The sequence below is a fragment of the Rhea pennata genome, chromosome 2 (assembly GCF_028389875.1).
Source record: "Rhea pennata isolate bPtePen1 chromosome 2, bPtePen1.pri, whole genome shotgun sequence".
In the NCBI taxonomy this organism is placed as follows: domain Eukaryota; kingdom Metazoa; phylum Chordata; class Aves; order Rheiformes; family Rheidae; genus Rhea; species Rhea pennata.
Window position 1 is genome coordinate 147,396,341 of NC_084664.1, and position 17,007 is coordinate 147,413,347.

The 17,007-nt window shown below is 33.9% G+C and overlaps 1 protein-coding gene across 3 annotated transcripts in view; it reads right to left on the minus strand.

Moving 5' to 3' along the window:
* Nucleotides 1-17,007, minus strand: part of CSMD3 (CUB and Sushi multiple domains 3) — a 683,676-nt gene that overhangs the window by 149,778 nt on the left and 516,891 nt on the right. For all 3 annotated transcript variants that reach the window (XM_062568389.1, XM_062568388.1, XM_062568387.1), the window contains one exon: nucleotides 10,855-10,971. In XM_062568389.1, the coding sequence (XP_062424373.1) occupies nucleotides 10,855-10,971 (117 nt within the window). The remainder of the gene's footprint in view (nucleotides 1-10,854; nucleotides 10,972-17,007) is intronic.

A 17,007-nucleotide genomic window follows, 5' to 3' on the forward strand; every position in this document is an offset into this window, starting at 1 on the left:
AATATTCAAGGAATTTGATGGCTGTAGATCGGAGAAATACATCTTAATCGATACCATCACTACAGTAGAGGTAATCAGTTTCCAGTCTGGCAGTAGTTGTGTTGTCAGTTTGCAAATGTCTGCAACTGAAATGTGATCTCAAAACTTGGAGAATGTTTAAATGTAAAATGTTTCAATAGTTAAATCAGATAGAAAGTTTTTTGGTTTTGGAAAAAGCTAATCTTGCTTATCCATAAGCTTGTCATTTTATTTTTCAGTTGTAAACAAGTACAAAAAAGTGGTAGAAAATGTCTCCTAAATATGATTAGCATGCTACTACTAAATCTTTTTCCTCATTCTTTTTAAAAAAATCTATTCTTGTTATTTCAGTTAATGAAAGCAGTCATTACAATAACATAATGAGTTAAAGACATTTATATGTCTCTTTATCCGTGTTATTTGGTCTACATTTATCAAAGAGGTATGAGTGAAATCACTCTACAGTTCTGAGTGACTAGTGAAAATTGTCATCGACACTCAACATATTAGAATACCTTTCTTTCCTGCTAAGTATTTTACCATAAATTTCAGTATATGTTTCATTTAATTATTCAAATTTACTATGCTAAAAGTTTCACTTTTGAGCAAAATTAGACAACCTACATTGTTGTGGTTAGGTATTACCATTATATTATTCTTTTGCTGTGCTCTTGCTATATCAATTCAGTCTGATCTTTTAAACTATCACCAAAATCATAAAACATATCCATTTAGGTTGCTTATTCACCCATGAGCTGAAAATAAAATATATTCTATTCAGACACAGTGTAAACGTTAAAGCTCAAGCTAAGACTTGTCATATTTGGTTTGAAACATTAAAATAAGAAATGAGACCATCACAGAAATCATACTGAAAATATGACTGATGTTATGATATAACACTAACTACCTTTGAAGATTGTATCTGTGTATATAGAGTTGGGAACACATATATCTGAGTTAATACAGGTGAAGTTACTTGAAAGAGGAATATTTATATCCAAAGGAATACAATGAAGAGGAAGAGTGAAAAATATGGATTTTAAATATATGAGCAGTGCCTAATCTTGAAAAGTTTTATAAGTAGAAGACTTCTGTAAAATGCCCTTTTTGCAGCTCCTTGATTATATCTGATCCTAATTAACTCCTTCCCTGAAACACAGCAGACTACTTTGACGGTTGCAGCTTGGCAGTGGCTCAGAATGACTCACCAGTGATTCTCTGGCCATATTCTGTGCCTCACTACCTCCCGGGGAAAGTCCAATACCAGGGAGCTGGCCAATAGGCTACACTTTGGACACTTAGAGATTCCTCAACTGTTCTTCTCTTAGGCTGATTTTCCTTTTTTTTTTTTTTTTTTTTTTCCCCAACTACAAAGGTGGGAAAATACAGAAAAAAAGGTATATTTGAGGTATAAGGTCAAATTCCTGTAGTGGAACACTATTAGCTTAGGTGAAGTACTGATTCATTTGTGGAGGTAGAGCTGATACAATCTGCGCTTTTTCATAATTTTACATAGTCTTGTATTTAAAGCTCTTGTTTGAGAGCAGGCAAATAGTTTAACTTGGAGTAGTTTGAAACCTCATTTATATCTTCTAAGAAGAATGTCCTATCAGTCAAATATACTTTATTCTAAATAGCAGTACTGTTCTAGTTAAGTCTGGGTATTTATGTGATCAAATATACAAAATCACCAACTAAAAATGGCTCTCTTCTGAGTACAAGTTGATGTAACGCCTTTGCCTTGATTACTTCTTTATCTGCAATTTGTATGAATGAAGATCAGAACTACAGAGTTCCACAGCCTACCTAATCCTTCAAGAGTCAGGCTCTGCCTTATCTGCTCTTTCAAGCTTTACATGTAGCTAAGTGTATTCTGAGGTGGACTGTGGTCTTATTCCAACACGAAGGATGAAGAAGGCTCTCATCTGGTGCACACGTTTATGGGGGAATGCTCCTAATCTCAGGAGATCAGCTGCTCAAAAGTACGGAATTTCGTACCTCCTATATCAACCCCATACTGTCCAACTTCAAGGGTGAGAAAGCACTCACGCAGTGATTAAGAGTAGAAAATGACAGCCTCATTATTAGTATATCTTTTAAGTCACAAAAAGCATAACTGATGACAGTATAAGCTGAATTGTATAGAAAAATGGCTACCACTCAGTTTCACCTCCAGGATAGTGACATACATTAGAAAGCATGTTACTGACAAATATAATATATAGTTCTGTCTTCTGTCAATTGGAATAAGGAATCTAAAGTAATTTCAGCTATTTTAATAACAGCCTTTTATGTGAACAAGTTTTGATAATTAACTATTTGGAACAGCTGGCTTCACATTGCTGAGGGAAAAAAAAAAGGTTTAGAAATCCTTCATCAATTCAGTGGAATTAGACTCAAATTATTTTATTTATTTGAAGCTATCTATTTCTTTGAAGACCACAGATGTGGTCTTATCTTCATTCTGCTTTGTTACTGGACTATTAGAAAGGCAGATATTCTGTTGCCATATCTTTACAGTCAAACTCAATAGCTTAAGCTATTCAGTGCTCTGTACTAAATTGACCATTATTATTCTCTAAAACATCGTTAATATTTGAGCCAAAACTAATCATTTTTATTGAGGAAATCTAATAACAGCATTAAAAAGTGACTTCAAAGGATATTAAGCAACTAAAATAGTAAGTCTCTTCGAATCTTACATCAAAAAATACATTGAATACTTTAATCTCCTTTAGAAGTCACCCTACGGTGACTTCTTCATTGGCATCTGCTCACTTGGCAAGCATGCTAAGCACTGAGCCAGTGAATGAAATACTCCCCAGCTGTGAGTTTGCTTATATAAAACTTGCCAGTCCCTGCTCTCATGAACGTAGGAGATTTACAGATAAGCAGAGAGTGATGTGCAACGACCTTGTGGCATCTCTTTAAATGATATAGGCAGCATCTGAGTGACACAAACTTGGCCTAAAACTAGAAAACCACAACAGAATTTGATAGTTTTATAACTAATGCTCATCTTCATTCTCCTAAAATCTTCCAATGCAATCTTTCATTAAGATAAAAGAATACTAGCCACCTGCCAAGAATATTTGTGCAATATATTGTTACTAGCCTACTTGTATAGGCTGAAATTAATGAAATCAAATAAATAAAATATAACGGAAAAAAAATCCATGGTACAACCTCTTTAAACTCAAAACTTGCAAAATCTTCTTCAGAGAAAGAACTGTATTTATCAGGAGTTAATTTCCTTGTTTGGATATGTAACACTGAATTTAAAACTCTTATATTTTAATTTAATTTATATCAAACTCTGAAAATATTTGTACCTTAAGTAGCACTTCAGTGCAGTAGTTACACGTTTTGGAAAAGAAATTACTTTAAACTTGCTGAAAAACAAGAACAACAAATCCAAAATATAACTAATACTGTCTTTCATGTTTTTTTCTCAGAAAGTAACGTAAATCAGAAAGCAATGTAAATCATGTAGGTACTCCGTGTGCAAACAGGCTGTAGGGCAAGGCTTCCTAAACATCTGTAGAGCATCTAACATAACAGAATCCATCATCTGACATTCTTCCTCAATACATGATCTTACAACATATAAACAAGCAGGAATCTGATTGTCTAACATATGCTTAATAATAAATACAGATTTTGTTCCATCCCCATGTTAGAGTTAAAAGATTTGAGGATGAAGAATCACCAAGTAAACTTTGAATTTGAATTACCCATGCACAACCCCCTATCTGAATGGATGAAAAGTGAAATATATCTGAAATCACCAGCCTTACCATACACTCAGAAGACAAAAGCATGAAGCTATGTGTGTGTAATTTGAATACTGGATGGGTGTAGATTACAGAAGCAGAAATGTTCTCTAATTCATTTAACCACCTATAGTTACAAGAACAAATATGATAAAATGAGTCTGTTCTCTTTCTTTTATTGCAAGGAGTTTATCTCTTTCCAAAAACTGCAGAGAGAGAGACATTTTAGACAGGATGAATCATACTATGGAAACACTTATTTCTCCTTTTTGATTATAGCAACCATCCGAGTGGCTTAGACTAGATACGTAAAATTTCATGGTTAGGTAACTAGGAAAACTGAGATGAAAAAAATCACACCTAAGGGTTAAACTGTGTGTATACGCACATATTTGATTTGCATGCAAGTGAAAAGCATGTATGCACGTACATCAGCAATACTTAAGGGCAATGCTTCAAGAAGAGATACCACTCACAGATTCAGACTATCCCTGCTCAGATTATACGGATTCAAACACAAATTACATTACCACATTTACTCTTAAGGTTCTAAATGTTACAGTTACAGGTGAGGACTTTTCCATTAAGCTTATTATGTCCATCAGAATGTACATTTTTCAATTTTCTTGTTTCTGGCTCATTACCTGTATGTTCTTTCTTTTACAAAAACACTGACAATATAATGAGCCTCATTCTACTCTTTTTTCTTTTTTTTAAGCTACTTACTGTATAGCTATATAATTCTCTTACAGAAAGTGAGAATCAACTATGCCTTAAAAATGCATTGTACATATCAATCAAGTATGTTTATTTCATATATTTAATCTAAACAGTGCAAACTAAATGCATATCCAGCCACTATTCAATGCATTATGAATGCACATTGAGAACATTCAATTTCCATTTTTATGGCGGGAGATGTAATAGTTGTTTCCAGCACGATGCACGTAGCGTACCTATTTGTATGGCTTTAGATAACCTGACTCCATCCTTACCCCCTTCAATCTCATTCATTAATGCTCAAAATTAACTTGACAAAATGGAGTCAATCAAAAAGACATACACCAGCCACGGGTCAGTCCACTCAGCCAACTTTCAAATCAAAACAGTTTTCTGGCTGTGAGCTAAATAATTTGCAGCACTTTCACCAGTGTTGCAAGTATTTCCTTTCCAGTAAATGTGTTCATCTTGCTACTCCCACATGAGGACAGAACAGTTTGCCAGTTGTATGTCTGATTGCAGGTCATCTTCATTAGGCTGATTGTTCTCGAGGTGAAAACCACTCCCGCGTCTGCCCGACGCCCTCTGCACAAGGATGCCTCCCTTCTGGCCAGAGCATCTAATGCGAGGGCCGACATACCACTGCCTACTGTTTAGGTACGTATGAATGAAGCACAGTTAGACGACTGGTGAGAATTGCAGAAAAGGACTTCCATGCATTTTGAATGCTGAGCTTGGAAACTCAGGATTAAAGGATTTTTAATCCTTAAAGGAATTTAAGGCTTAAAAATCATTCTGTTAAGCTGGATGCTAGTAGAAGATACTTTGAACACTTTACACTAACAGAATAGTCTTAAAAAGAGAAATAGCAACAGGAAAACAGCCTTTAAAGAAAGATGAGAAAAAAAAAAGGAAAATGGGGCTCAATTGCCTATCCTCTGATGACTTTACCCTTGCAGTAAGTACTTCTCACTAATGTTAATAAGAAGTATTTGTATGTATACTCTCAACACTGCATGGCATTTGCTAGATAGTTTAGAAAACTGAGAAAATAAACCAGAAAAATGAAATACTATCCTTCTCATCTAATCAGTTGCCATATTCAACTAAATTGTCTTTCATTAAATTTTTGGATTAAAAGATTCATCTTGTATTTCTGGTATTGTTAGTGTTTATATGTTGTGTCCTGTGATACAGTCAGCTTTTCTGTCTGACAAATTTCTGTAACCATATATGCAAACAGAGATTTATGTTTTAAAATACAGTTTTATGATTATAAGGAAAACTTAAACACAAATTTTCAAGCTCAGAAGGTAAAAATAAATTATGATCAGATTTTTTTTTCTTTTTAAAAGTCCTGTGATTTTGTAGTCATTCACTTTTTGGGAATGAAATGTAGCCTGATTTAAAAATAAATAAATAAATAAATAAATAAATAAGGTTGCCCATGCTGGAGCATGTTCCTTCCTCCTGCAGTTAGTATATTGAGGCTGTTGGACAGACAAGAATTTGGAGCAGTCTTTGCAGTGCCACGTTTTATCAACTAGTAATCATTGTTAGAACAACACATTCCTACCAACAGTCCCACGGACTTTGAAGTGCTCACTTGTATGAAAAGAGAGTAAGAAACAGAATAAGATTACTGTCTACAGTAGTATATTTGATCTTTCAGATCATCCTTTATTAACAGCCTAGGATGAACTCTATCTCCCATTCAGCAAAATATTGCTAAATTCAATATACACATAGTTGAATATACCAAATCTAGATATTTAACTGAATATTTCGCTAGATATTTAGCTGGGTATTTCCATCCATTCTAATCTAATATGGAGGCTTAAATTATCTATGTTTTAAAACCTCAGTCCAAACACATCTGCCAGATTTCTTAAATGAAAGTAAGATGCAGACAGTAGTGATGACCACAGAATCATAGAATTGGTAAGGTTGGAAGGGACCTTTGGAGATCAACTAGTCCAACCATCAAACGAGTGGCCCATACGGGGACTGAACCCGTGACCTTGGCATTATTAACACCACGCTCTAACCAACTGAGCTAAACCTAACCCCTGATGCACTCAATTTACTAAAAGTAAATATTTAACTTGAATGCAGTTAAGTATAACTATAAATAACATTTCATTCTTATTCCCTTCTTAATTTGAGGTTGTCATTTGAGATATTATGCTACTTTGATCTGTCTATGGCTATATTTTTCCCTAGCAAATGTAAACCTAGTTTGAAATCAAATCAGACAGTACTGAAATAACTCTAGTGTGACATGGCTTTTAAACTGTCTGAAGATTCTAGATGCAGTAAACTTCAACAGGGAAAATGCATATTGACAACACTGCTCGCTCAATGTGCATCTTCGCTGGCAGAATAAAAGTTGTACTTGTTCTTTCCAGAATTTGCAAAGCTATTTTTTTCAAGGATCTTAAAAAAAAATCATTTTTTTTCGTTGTCATTTAGAATAGTTCAGGGCTATGTCATAACACAGAAACTCTAGAAAAGATGCAAGGAAAAGCTGAATATGGCAAGACTGTAAAATTGGAAGGTATTTATGAAAAAAAAAAGTATGGCTTTATGCTGTTGTCTAGGAACTGAGAAGAATAGTTGATTTCAACTTTTGTTTATAGTACCGCATTAAACTGGGTCTACCTTCACTGAATTCACAAAATTTTAAGAAATCTTGTCCTAGAATTTAGTGCTTGTCAATGTAGTGCCTGTCGTTCTTTCAATATTATATTTTGTTGCAAAGGTATAGCAAATACACACAGAAGCCAAACCTTTTCTCAATTACATACACGTATTTTTACCTTTTTTGTAGGGGAAACAAAAAAAACCCTCTGATTTAAAATTTATATTTCTCAGTGGTCACTAAGAGTGAAATATATTGCATTTAATACTTTATTTTCTGATAGCATGTCATATGTAACTTATGCCAGCTCATGCCTTATTGTGCATGTTGAATGTATTTTTCTGATGTAACAGAAGAAAAAGCCATTTGCTGAGGCAAGATGAGGTTATTTGTTTTGCTATTAATAATATTATTTTAAAAATAAACTACATTATTATGTATAATAGCATACACAAATTAATTCAATTGCATCAGGAAAACAAAGAAATCTTCAGCATCTCCTTTGTAATCAATCCTGGATTTCAGCATTAAACAATTAATGCTCATTAAACCATTTTGAAATATCAGTGGGAGAGTGTCAAAGAAGATGAGTCTTCCATGTTTAGAAAAGACTTTGCCTGTGGCATACTGTGTGCTTTTGTGAATCATTTATCTTCTAGCTTAAAACTGTCATGATATGAAATATTGCAACAGTGATTCTGCATGACAGAATAATGAAACATTGAAAGAAGTCTACACTGCAATGACTTTTACACAGAATTTTGGGTATAGAGACTTGAAAAGCTGCACATGAAATACCTTTTCTTTATGCTCTACCAAAAACTAATCCAGGCCAGTGAGTTCCCTCCTATACATTTAATATGCTATTCCATTGGTTTTGACCCTATATTGACCCTGATTTTAACTTTTTTAAACTGTGCTCATATCATATGATATGTAAAAATATGTATGGTGTGTAAAAATAGTTCTTGAAGAGATTTTGTTCAGCAAATACTTGAATGCTATATTTCATATTGAAAACCAACAAAACAGGGAAGATTATAGAAGAACAACTATAGCTTTTTGCCATTTTCTTTAGGTGAACTAGCTAAAATTATTTTATGTCCCAGCTTTGTTAGAGTACTCTTTAATTCTCCCCAAAACCTGTCTTAGCTCTTTGATTAGTATTTGTTGTGCCATCATCTCTAACAAATCTACAGGTAGTGCCTGTATCTCGTGCCGTTATCCACGCAGGGCAGCACTTCTGTGGGTCGGTCTTGTCAGTGAGTGATCCCTAAGCAGCCTGTGTAAAAGCCCTGCAAGTGAAGACCGTTCCGTCAATGGAAGGTCCTCTGTTAGGACCCACAATAAGAGCAGGTTGTGTAATAAATTCTAAAACTGAGCCTCAAGAACTCAGCATCAAGAATCTATGGTTATCGTTCTCTGAAACTGTATTGGAAAATATTGCGATGAAACAGGCAGATAAGCACTGAGATTGAACACATTCATTACATGAATGTGTCTCTCAGACTGAGAGAAATATATATCCTGAGTATGGAAGACTTGTTTAGATTATGTGGATTGTCAAAATTTCTTAGTTTTTTAATGGTTGTTATTGGAAAAATTCTAGCAGAGGTAAAATGGTATGAATAACTTAAAACAAAACTACATGTATCATTCCACTAATCATCATATTTTAAAATTTCAGCTATTGGAGGAAGGAGGTTCTGCTCCTATCATTGAAAAGAAGCAGCTAAAATGGCAGTATCTGTTTTGGCCTCTTTAATGTGCCATGTCATCCTCATTTTTGAATGGCTACTGCCACATGTCTTTTACTTTTCTCTTTCAACACATATATGCCCATGATTTCTGTCTTCACAAAAGCAGATTAAATACTTTCATGGCATATTCTACAGGTACTTGGTGTCATTGCCAAAATGTAAACATCATAAGAAAAAGAGAAAAGGTCCACCCCAAGGCAAAAGAGCAAAAGGACAAGTAACAGGACTGACAGAAACTATAGTAATCATCCCCCAAAACTTCACTGACTCCTTGTATGATAGGATTAACAGTATCGCAAATCATGATTTCTTTTCTTCAAAGTATTTTTCTTTTTTTTTTTTTTTTCTGAACGGTGCTAGGAAAGTGCCAAATAGAATTTCTTATTATTTTTCTTAACATACTTAATATGAAAAGAAAATGAACATATGCCAAATTATTCCAAGTAACTAAGCAGAATAGTCTATATAAGGATTTAAGTAACTGTATGAAGTTTGTTTTCCTATTTCCATGTTTTATTTTGGGAATTATGCTTCTGTTTCCAATTACTTAACATCTGATTGTAGGAAGTCACAAAATTACATTTCCATTCAGAATGTCAAAGAAGATAAAAGGCATTAACATTTTCAATAAATTCTTTGTTACAATAATTGTAAATCTTGTATTGTAACGCGTTGACATCTGTGTCATAAATTAATAAATATCAACTTTGAAGGAAATGGCAGAACTTAAACTTTTCAGTTTATCTAAAATAGGTTGGTTAGGTCAAAATTACAGTTCTAGTAACTGCTAGAAATAAATCTAGAACTGTGCAGACGTGTTTAGATTTTTTTTTTTTTTGAACATTCTAGAGGCCACTTGGAATGAATAGGAATATCCAGAGCTTAGAGACAATACTTCAAAAAAATCTGCTTATTTTGTAATAGCCTAAGCACCTCTATGCTAGGTTAAGAACAAATTAATTGGATATTGAGGGAGTTCAGGCATCAAGAGTATCAGATACACAGCAGTGCAAGCATTGTCTTTAATTTGGATAAAGTGTGGTTTGCAAAATCAGTATGAAGGAAGATTAATACAATACACATCCACATCCCCAGGCACCTGTTATTAGACCAACTAAACTGTAAGTAAGTGGTGATTCAGAATAAAGTCTTACATATCCACAACATAAATCCAAAGCACATATATTTAGAGAATAAATGCTATTCAGTACGTGCTTACAAAGCAGTCAAAATGAACAATAAAATACCAGCTGCCGCTCTGCGCACTGTTCAATCACAAAGTGAGCGAAAAAATTCGTAACTATGGAGAGATAAAAAGCTGATGTAAAATCCCTGTCTTGTGGAGGATAAAAGACAGCTTTTAAAGATTCCTCCTGTCACCAGAGAGGAGGTTAGGAAGGGAGTGAAGTTCTTACGGTGGGCTGAGGAACCTGCAGCGGAGCGGCAGGGACAAGCTCCTCTAGCTCTGCTCCTCAGGGAAGCTGCGCCGTCAGCCAAGGATGCGGAGAGCAGTATTATCATACGTTTAAAGCAACCGTCGCTTCCCCTCTTGCCTGGACTTCCTTGATCTACACCACACTTTCTCGAGTTTTGGCACATGATCTTTGGTGAACAGCCACCTTATCTGATAACACTAATAAACTTGGCTATTACCACCACAATAATATTCTAAGTCACATTTTTCTTGTCAGTGTGAATTAAAAATAAACAAACAACAGTGCTTTCTAAACATAAAGGTAAACGTAAACATTCTGAGGTAGGAGCTATTGAGTAAATAGTACACAACAAAAATGTATGGCCTAAAGAATAAATAGTAGTATCAGTTTAAAACAGCTTTTTTACATTAGTATGTTTTAGGTAAGGTGATGATATAATTCATCGAGATGTGCTGAAAATATGCAAGCAGCAAAAGGATATGAATGAGATTAGATCTACTTACCAAATTCCTTAGGAACAGTAATAGAGTAAACACAGTTGTGACCAACGCTGTAATTCTTCGGGTAGTTTGGTGATAACACAGTGCCTTCGGAGCCTGTTGATCGGCTTCCACAAGGTGCTAGAAAGTAAAGATAAACAGTTTTGAATAATATAACATTAGAAAAAGTTATCAACTTGAAGCGATTTGTTGCATGTTGATATATGCTATTATAGTAAATTTTATTATATTCTACACTAGATTAAATTTGTGTATTATGTGAAGTACTGAGTATGCAACCTTCTCATATATCAAAGGAAACTGATGGCAACCTGCAGGTTTCCAGATCAATTATTTTTCTGTATCATTTATAAATCACCTTAATAAAATAATGATGTTCTTCATGCTAATGCTACTCAGGATGCTACATTCGCAGCACTCAAAGCTCATGTTTTATGCTGTGATAAAGGCATAGAGTATGCAGCCCTTCTGCACACTAGTAAAATGCTTACTCATACCTATAGGCTCATAATTCAAAATAATATAGAGAACTTCTCAAATAAGAAAGTCAGGATTCCTTGTCTAAATATGATGTGCAACACGATGTTCTATCCCTTGAGAACCCTTTTCTTTATCACAGAAATAGCTTGTTTATTCTACTATTAATAGTTATAAAGGTTGATATAATGACAGACAAATAACAACACTATTTACTACAATAATATATTTTTCTAAAGTTGACAATAAATGCTGGCATTTGTTATTACTGAAAATTGTCAGGCATGAAGCACTGGTTTTTACTTTTTCTTCATCAGATGTTCAGGTGCATTTATATGAAACAGTTGCTAGTAATAACTGCTAGTAATTTCTTATGGATAGGATATGCTTCTCATATATTTAATTTAGTAATTCAATCTATTTCAATGATTATAGCATCTCTTCACATTATTTCTTCTAACAGCAAATTGAGTTATGAAGAAATCTTCAATGAATTTAATGGGAATTATTACCAATTTAATAAATTTATGTCTTCAGTTAAGAAGACTTAAGTGATTTTCTAAAATACATATTGCTACTTAACGTTTAGTGAACATAAAAAATTCTAACATTTAATGTATTTTTGTGATATGTTCTCAAAGCATGACTACTTTATAAATTATATGCAATATGTAAAAAAGTGGTTTCTTCCTATTTTTTAAAATGAGGATATATTATCTCATTACTTGGCATATTAAATACAATCTTTAAATTAAAAACTGCATTAATGTAGTTACAAATAGTGTATTTCAAGACTACATTTAGTTAAATTCACACAAAACATAATGTACAATGCATTATGTAAAGAATACACCCATTAAAACTAGCAATTTAAATTCATTTTGACCATGGATTTCTATAATTTGCACTAGAAGAGCTTCGTTTCAATATGATGTAGCTGCAGAGTTTGACAGACTGTGCATCTGAAATAGGAACAGATATTACTATTGCTCTAGTGTGAATACACTAATTTTAAATGATTTAAGTGAAAGTCACGGTATTTGAGATAGGTCAACAGGGGAGTTGGAGGAGTCTTGACCTTTTTCTTTCTTTTTTCTTTTATTCACTTCAGTGTAATTTGCATCACATGGTATGAATCTACTATATCTAAAACTAACAGTGACTTCTAAGTTATATCTTTACTAGCTACTTAACACTGTTCATGCTGTGCTAATGTTATAATACTGTATAAAATTGAAAATATATTGTAACATCTTAGGCACCAGAACATTTTTTTTTAAAGGCAAATAGAGGTTTTTTTTGGTCAAAAAAAAAAAAAAAAAAAAAAAAAAATTGAAAGCTAGTATACTTTCCAAGCGCTCTTGATTCTCTGTGGCAGGATTGCTGTTCAGTGGCGAATAGCTCTAACTGTAATATTCCACAGTTCGGAAGGTTGTATTATCATAGCTGATATAAAAATAAGCAAATATCAAAGTAAAGGCAGAAAATAATTCCATTGGCAATGCAAGAAAATTCTAAAAGTCTTTAAATGCAGCATGTCTTTGCAAATTCAAAAAAATTCCCACAAAATATGAGTTATTGCCTTCAAAAATGTGAAGGTTCTCATTAATACTAAAGACTAATTAAAACAACTCCAATGTATCTAAAAGGTGAAGACAGTGCAAGAGTTTTTTATAATTTATATTAATTAAAATATTTATTTAGACACTATTTTTAATGATACGTTTACAAAACTTTTTTTCTTTTTGTAAGCAGCAGTCCTTGAGAAATAAAGTGTTTTCTGTTTTTCTTTTTGTTTTTTCTTTTTTTTTAATGGAGGGGTTTAATGTGCCAGCTGTCCAGCTGATATTCGCAGGTGGGAGGTATTTGAATAGGGAGGAACCATCTAAGTAGAACTTTGGCTTGGCAAGCTCATTTGGCAAGTAGATTGAACAACTATTATTTTCTCTAGAAACTCACTTATTCTTGTATGGAAATTAGCGGCACAACGATTCATGACCTGCTTGGTCACAGATACCCTGTTAAGATACAAAAAAAGCCAAAAAATCCCCCTAAAAATAAACCAAACCCCAAAAAGCCTGTTCCTGTCATTTTCTGCATACTCTTTGGCAGCACTTTGCCTTCTATGCTTTCTCTGATGTTTTTGTAGGGCTTAACTGCCTTGTTATTTAGAACTGTATTATGCAAATACCTGAACTTTCCTGCTCCTCTACCTGAGCCTCCGCACGCCGAGTGCCTGCACTGACCAGGTAGCAGACACATCGCTGGTCGCCCAAGAGGACACGCGACGCAGGACGTGGGCGACTGGGCGGCGCAGGGTGCAGCTTCCCAACAGAGCTGCCCGCAGCCTCGGCTACAACGCGCTCAGTGCCGACAGCACTTGGAGAGGAACCATTTATCGCTCCAGCTTATGTAAAGGGCAGTTTGCAACAGCTCACTACTTGCCTCTATTCCTCCTGGGAGCCGGTAAGTTTTCCAAACATTTAAACTTTGTCTCTTTTTTTCCTCACAAATAAAAACTAACTGGCAAAACTATTTCCCTCTGTAGTCCTGTTTCACAAGGTTAACGGCATCAATCATTTCTGCTGTCTTAAGAGGCAGAAGTAATGGATGTAAAGGTGCTGAAAGCAACAACGGATTTCAAGGAGTCAGATCCACTGATAATTCATGGATATGTCACAATGATGCTGTGAGAGAAGTTCAGGATTTTTTTTTTATTTGTTTTCCTATTCATTTATTTAAAAGATATATTCAAGATATAAACATTCAGTTGTCCTTAACAATTTAAGAAAATGTTTAGCCTTGTAAATCTTTACATTGAAAATCATTTAGTTCTTACAGCAGCAAGACTCTTCTCCAAGATCTGTTTGAATGTATGAGGGAGGAGGAAGAGGTTTCTTTTATGGGTTTGTGTTGGTAAACCCATATAGCTTACTGACTGTATTTTTTCTTTACATTTTGGGAAATCTAACAAAATTCTTTCTTTAAAATGACAGTAGTTACAGGAAGAGGAGGCTCTTAACAGTACTTTATTTATTTATTTTATTTATTTATTATATTATAGTTATTTTAGCTATAGAGGTCTTATTGCCTTTGCAAATAGTTTTAAGTGATTTATTTCATTTCCTGACAGCAACAAAGTTAAAATCTGAATGGTGTGAAAATCAACAGGTCTAATTATTAGGCTATATTAAAAAGTCTGAGTGTAATAAAATTCTAACAGATCCATCACATTTACAAATGTAAACTGTATTTAACATAAACAAGCAACAAATGTTGAATAACATTTCCTTAGCAAGACAAATAAATTGTGGGGAATAAAAACAAAAAAGACAAGTTCATAAGGCAATTCATATCATCTAGTGTTACTCTCCAATAGTATGTCAGTACTTTTAAAGATTGTTTTGTCAGATTTTGAAATACACTGTGAATTTCCATATTTCTTTCTGTTATAGTTCATTCACTGACAAAAAAAATACTACATGGTTTTCTTGTCCCACTTCCTAGTTTCACCAATGTACACTAATGGAAGAGAAAAGCAGCTGACCATGATACCAGTTTGATGAGAATGAGAGCATCTGAGGCATTTCTCTCTGCTTCCTAATGAAGATTTCAAGCATTAACAGCAAAAGTTCCTTTTTGTGTGTGCTGAATTCAGTGGAATGGCATCTCCTCTTGTAAAACAGCATTTCCTGAAGCCCTTGAAAAGCCTCATCATAACCACAAGAACCAAGTATCACTCTTTCTCTATCTTCAAGTGGTAAACATTTTTATTTGGGAAAAAACCTATCATCCATTAGTATTGACCATTAGTATTCATGCCTGTTAGCTCGTCAAAGCACTAAATTGTAGTACTTTATGGCGATGCATTACTAAAGAGAAAATGCAGTATAAAACGCATTATCGTATCTTAAAAAGTAGCAACTCCTATGCTTACGATTCAACATACACTAGACTCAAAAGGAATCTAGATGATCACTGCAGAAGCAAGATCACACAGCAGAACCACGGATCCCCACACACTACGTCTCTCTAGTTACTGCTATAAAGTAAACAGGGACTTCTGGGGGGCAGTCCCAGCAACAAAGAACCGAGCTAAAAGCCCTTACCAGATGCTCATTGCTCCTAAGTTTTCTACCGTGCCTTTTCAACATGGTAACAAAACACATACACACACACACACCCCCTTTCAGTAAGGAACTGTGAAAAAGGGACTCCATGACCGTAAGAGTCGATCACAGACATCTTCATCTTTTGAAGACGTTAATATTTTTGCTACTACTAAGTGTCTTTTTCCTGCCTCTTCAAGTTTTTAATTCCTGCTAGTATTTTCAGATTACCACTTTCCAGCTCTTACAGCTAAGATCTAATACAATTTAATTGTAATTGAAGATTGTAAGTAAGTGCCATATTGCGCCATCCATTTTTAAGCAGCATTCCTCAGTGCAATCAATAGGGAATACCGCTTAAAAATGAATGGTGCAATGTGGCTTTATGTCATGCAGACAGATTTGATTACACAGCTACAAATACGATAAAAGGACAAAGAATAGCAGTGCACAAACTCAGCAAAAAGAAGACAATATGCCTTGAAGACCTGATAATAGGATACTGATTTTTTTATCTAATGGATCACTGTTTCATAATCAGACTTAGAGCAGAATAATTACAGATTACAGAATCTAGTATAGCTATGGAATATTTACTTGGCCTAACTGATTAGTTAAAAAAAAATTGTTTGGTGACATGATGTATTTTTAAGATTTTAATACATTATAGTGTTGAGTGCTGTCTGTCCTAGTCAGATAGATAGTAAAATTTCATTTTCCCTATCTTTTTTAACCCAAGTGACCAGTTTTGTCAGCTATACTGGTTAAACATGGTGGTACACTCAAGACTGATATGGGTAAAAAGAAAGCAAAATAGTAACTAATACATCACCAAAGAAAATAGAAAAATATTTGCTGCAAAAGAAATCATAACAGATAAAAATAGCAGAAACATTTTCTTATGAACTAATGAATTACAGATACTTTATTTGCAGAGATCAGTCTGAAAATGTGAATGTGCTCAAGTATTTGAAATTATTTTGATAATACAATGGATATGGAGAAAACAATCTGATACAGAGAAATATTTTAATTGATATTTATTACTTACAGAAATACATTAGAAATAAAAAGAATAACAAAATATATGATACTCTCATACAGCAGGAAAGCAGTACCAAAAATATAATAGCACAAGGCACATGGAAGAATTCCATGTCTTCTTCATTTCAGTCTTCATAACAGCTAAATGATGGGAATCAATTCTAATTTAAAAAATGAGAGAAAAGCTCAAGTCAATGTATATTAAAAATATTTGAAAATGATTAGTTAAAACAGAGATCAGCAGGAGCTGATTGAAATCCCCTCAGGAATTCAGAAACTAATCAAAGCATGGCCTGAATCATTAACACCGGAGAAATGATGAAAGTCAAAAAAATTAAGTTAAATATAGAGAAATTCTAAGTACTAAACTTAAGAAGAAAATAAAATATGAACAGAGATATAAATGCAAAATGAGAAGTATTTGGCAAGACAGTGATACAGAATAAAAACTTTGTGGATCAAATGTTTAATGTGAGTTTCCACACATCATTGCTACAGACAAGCACATATCAAAGAAAGGCTTCCA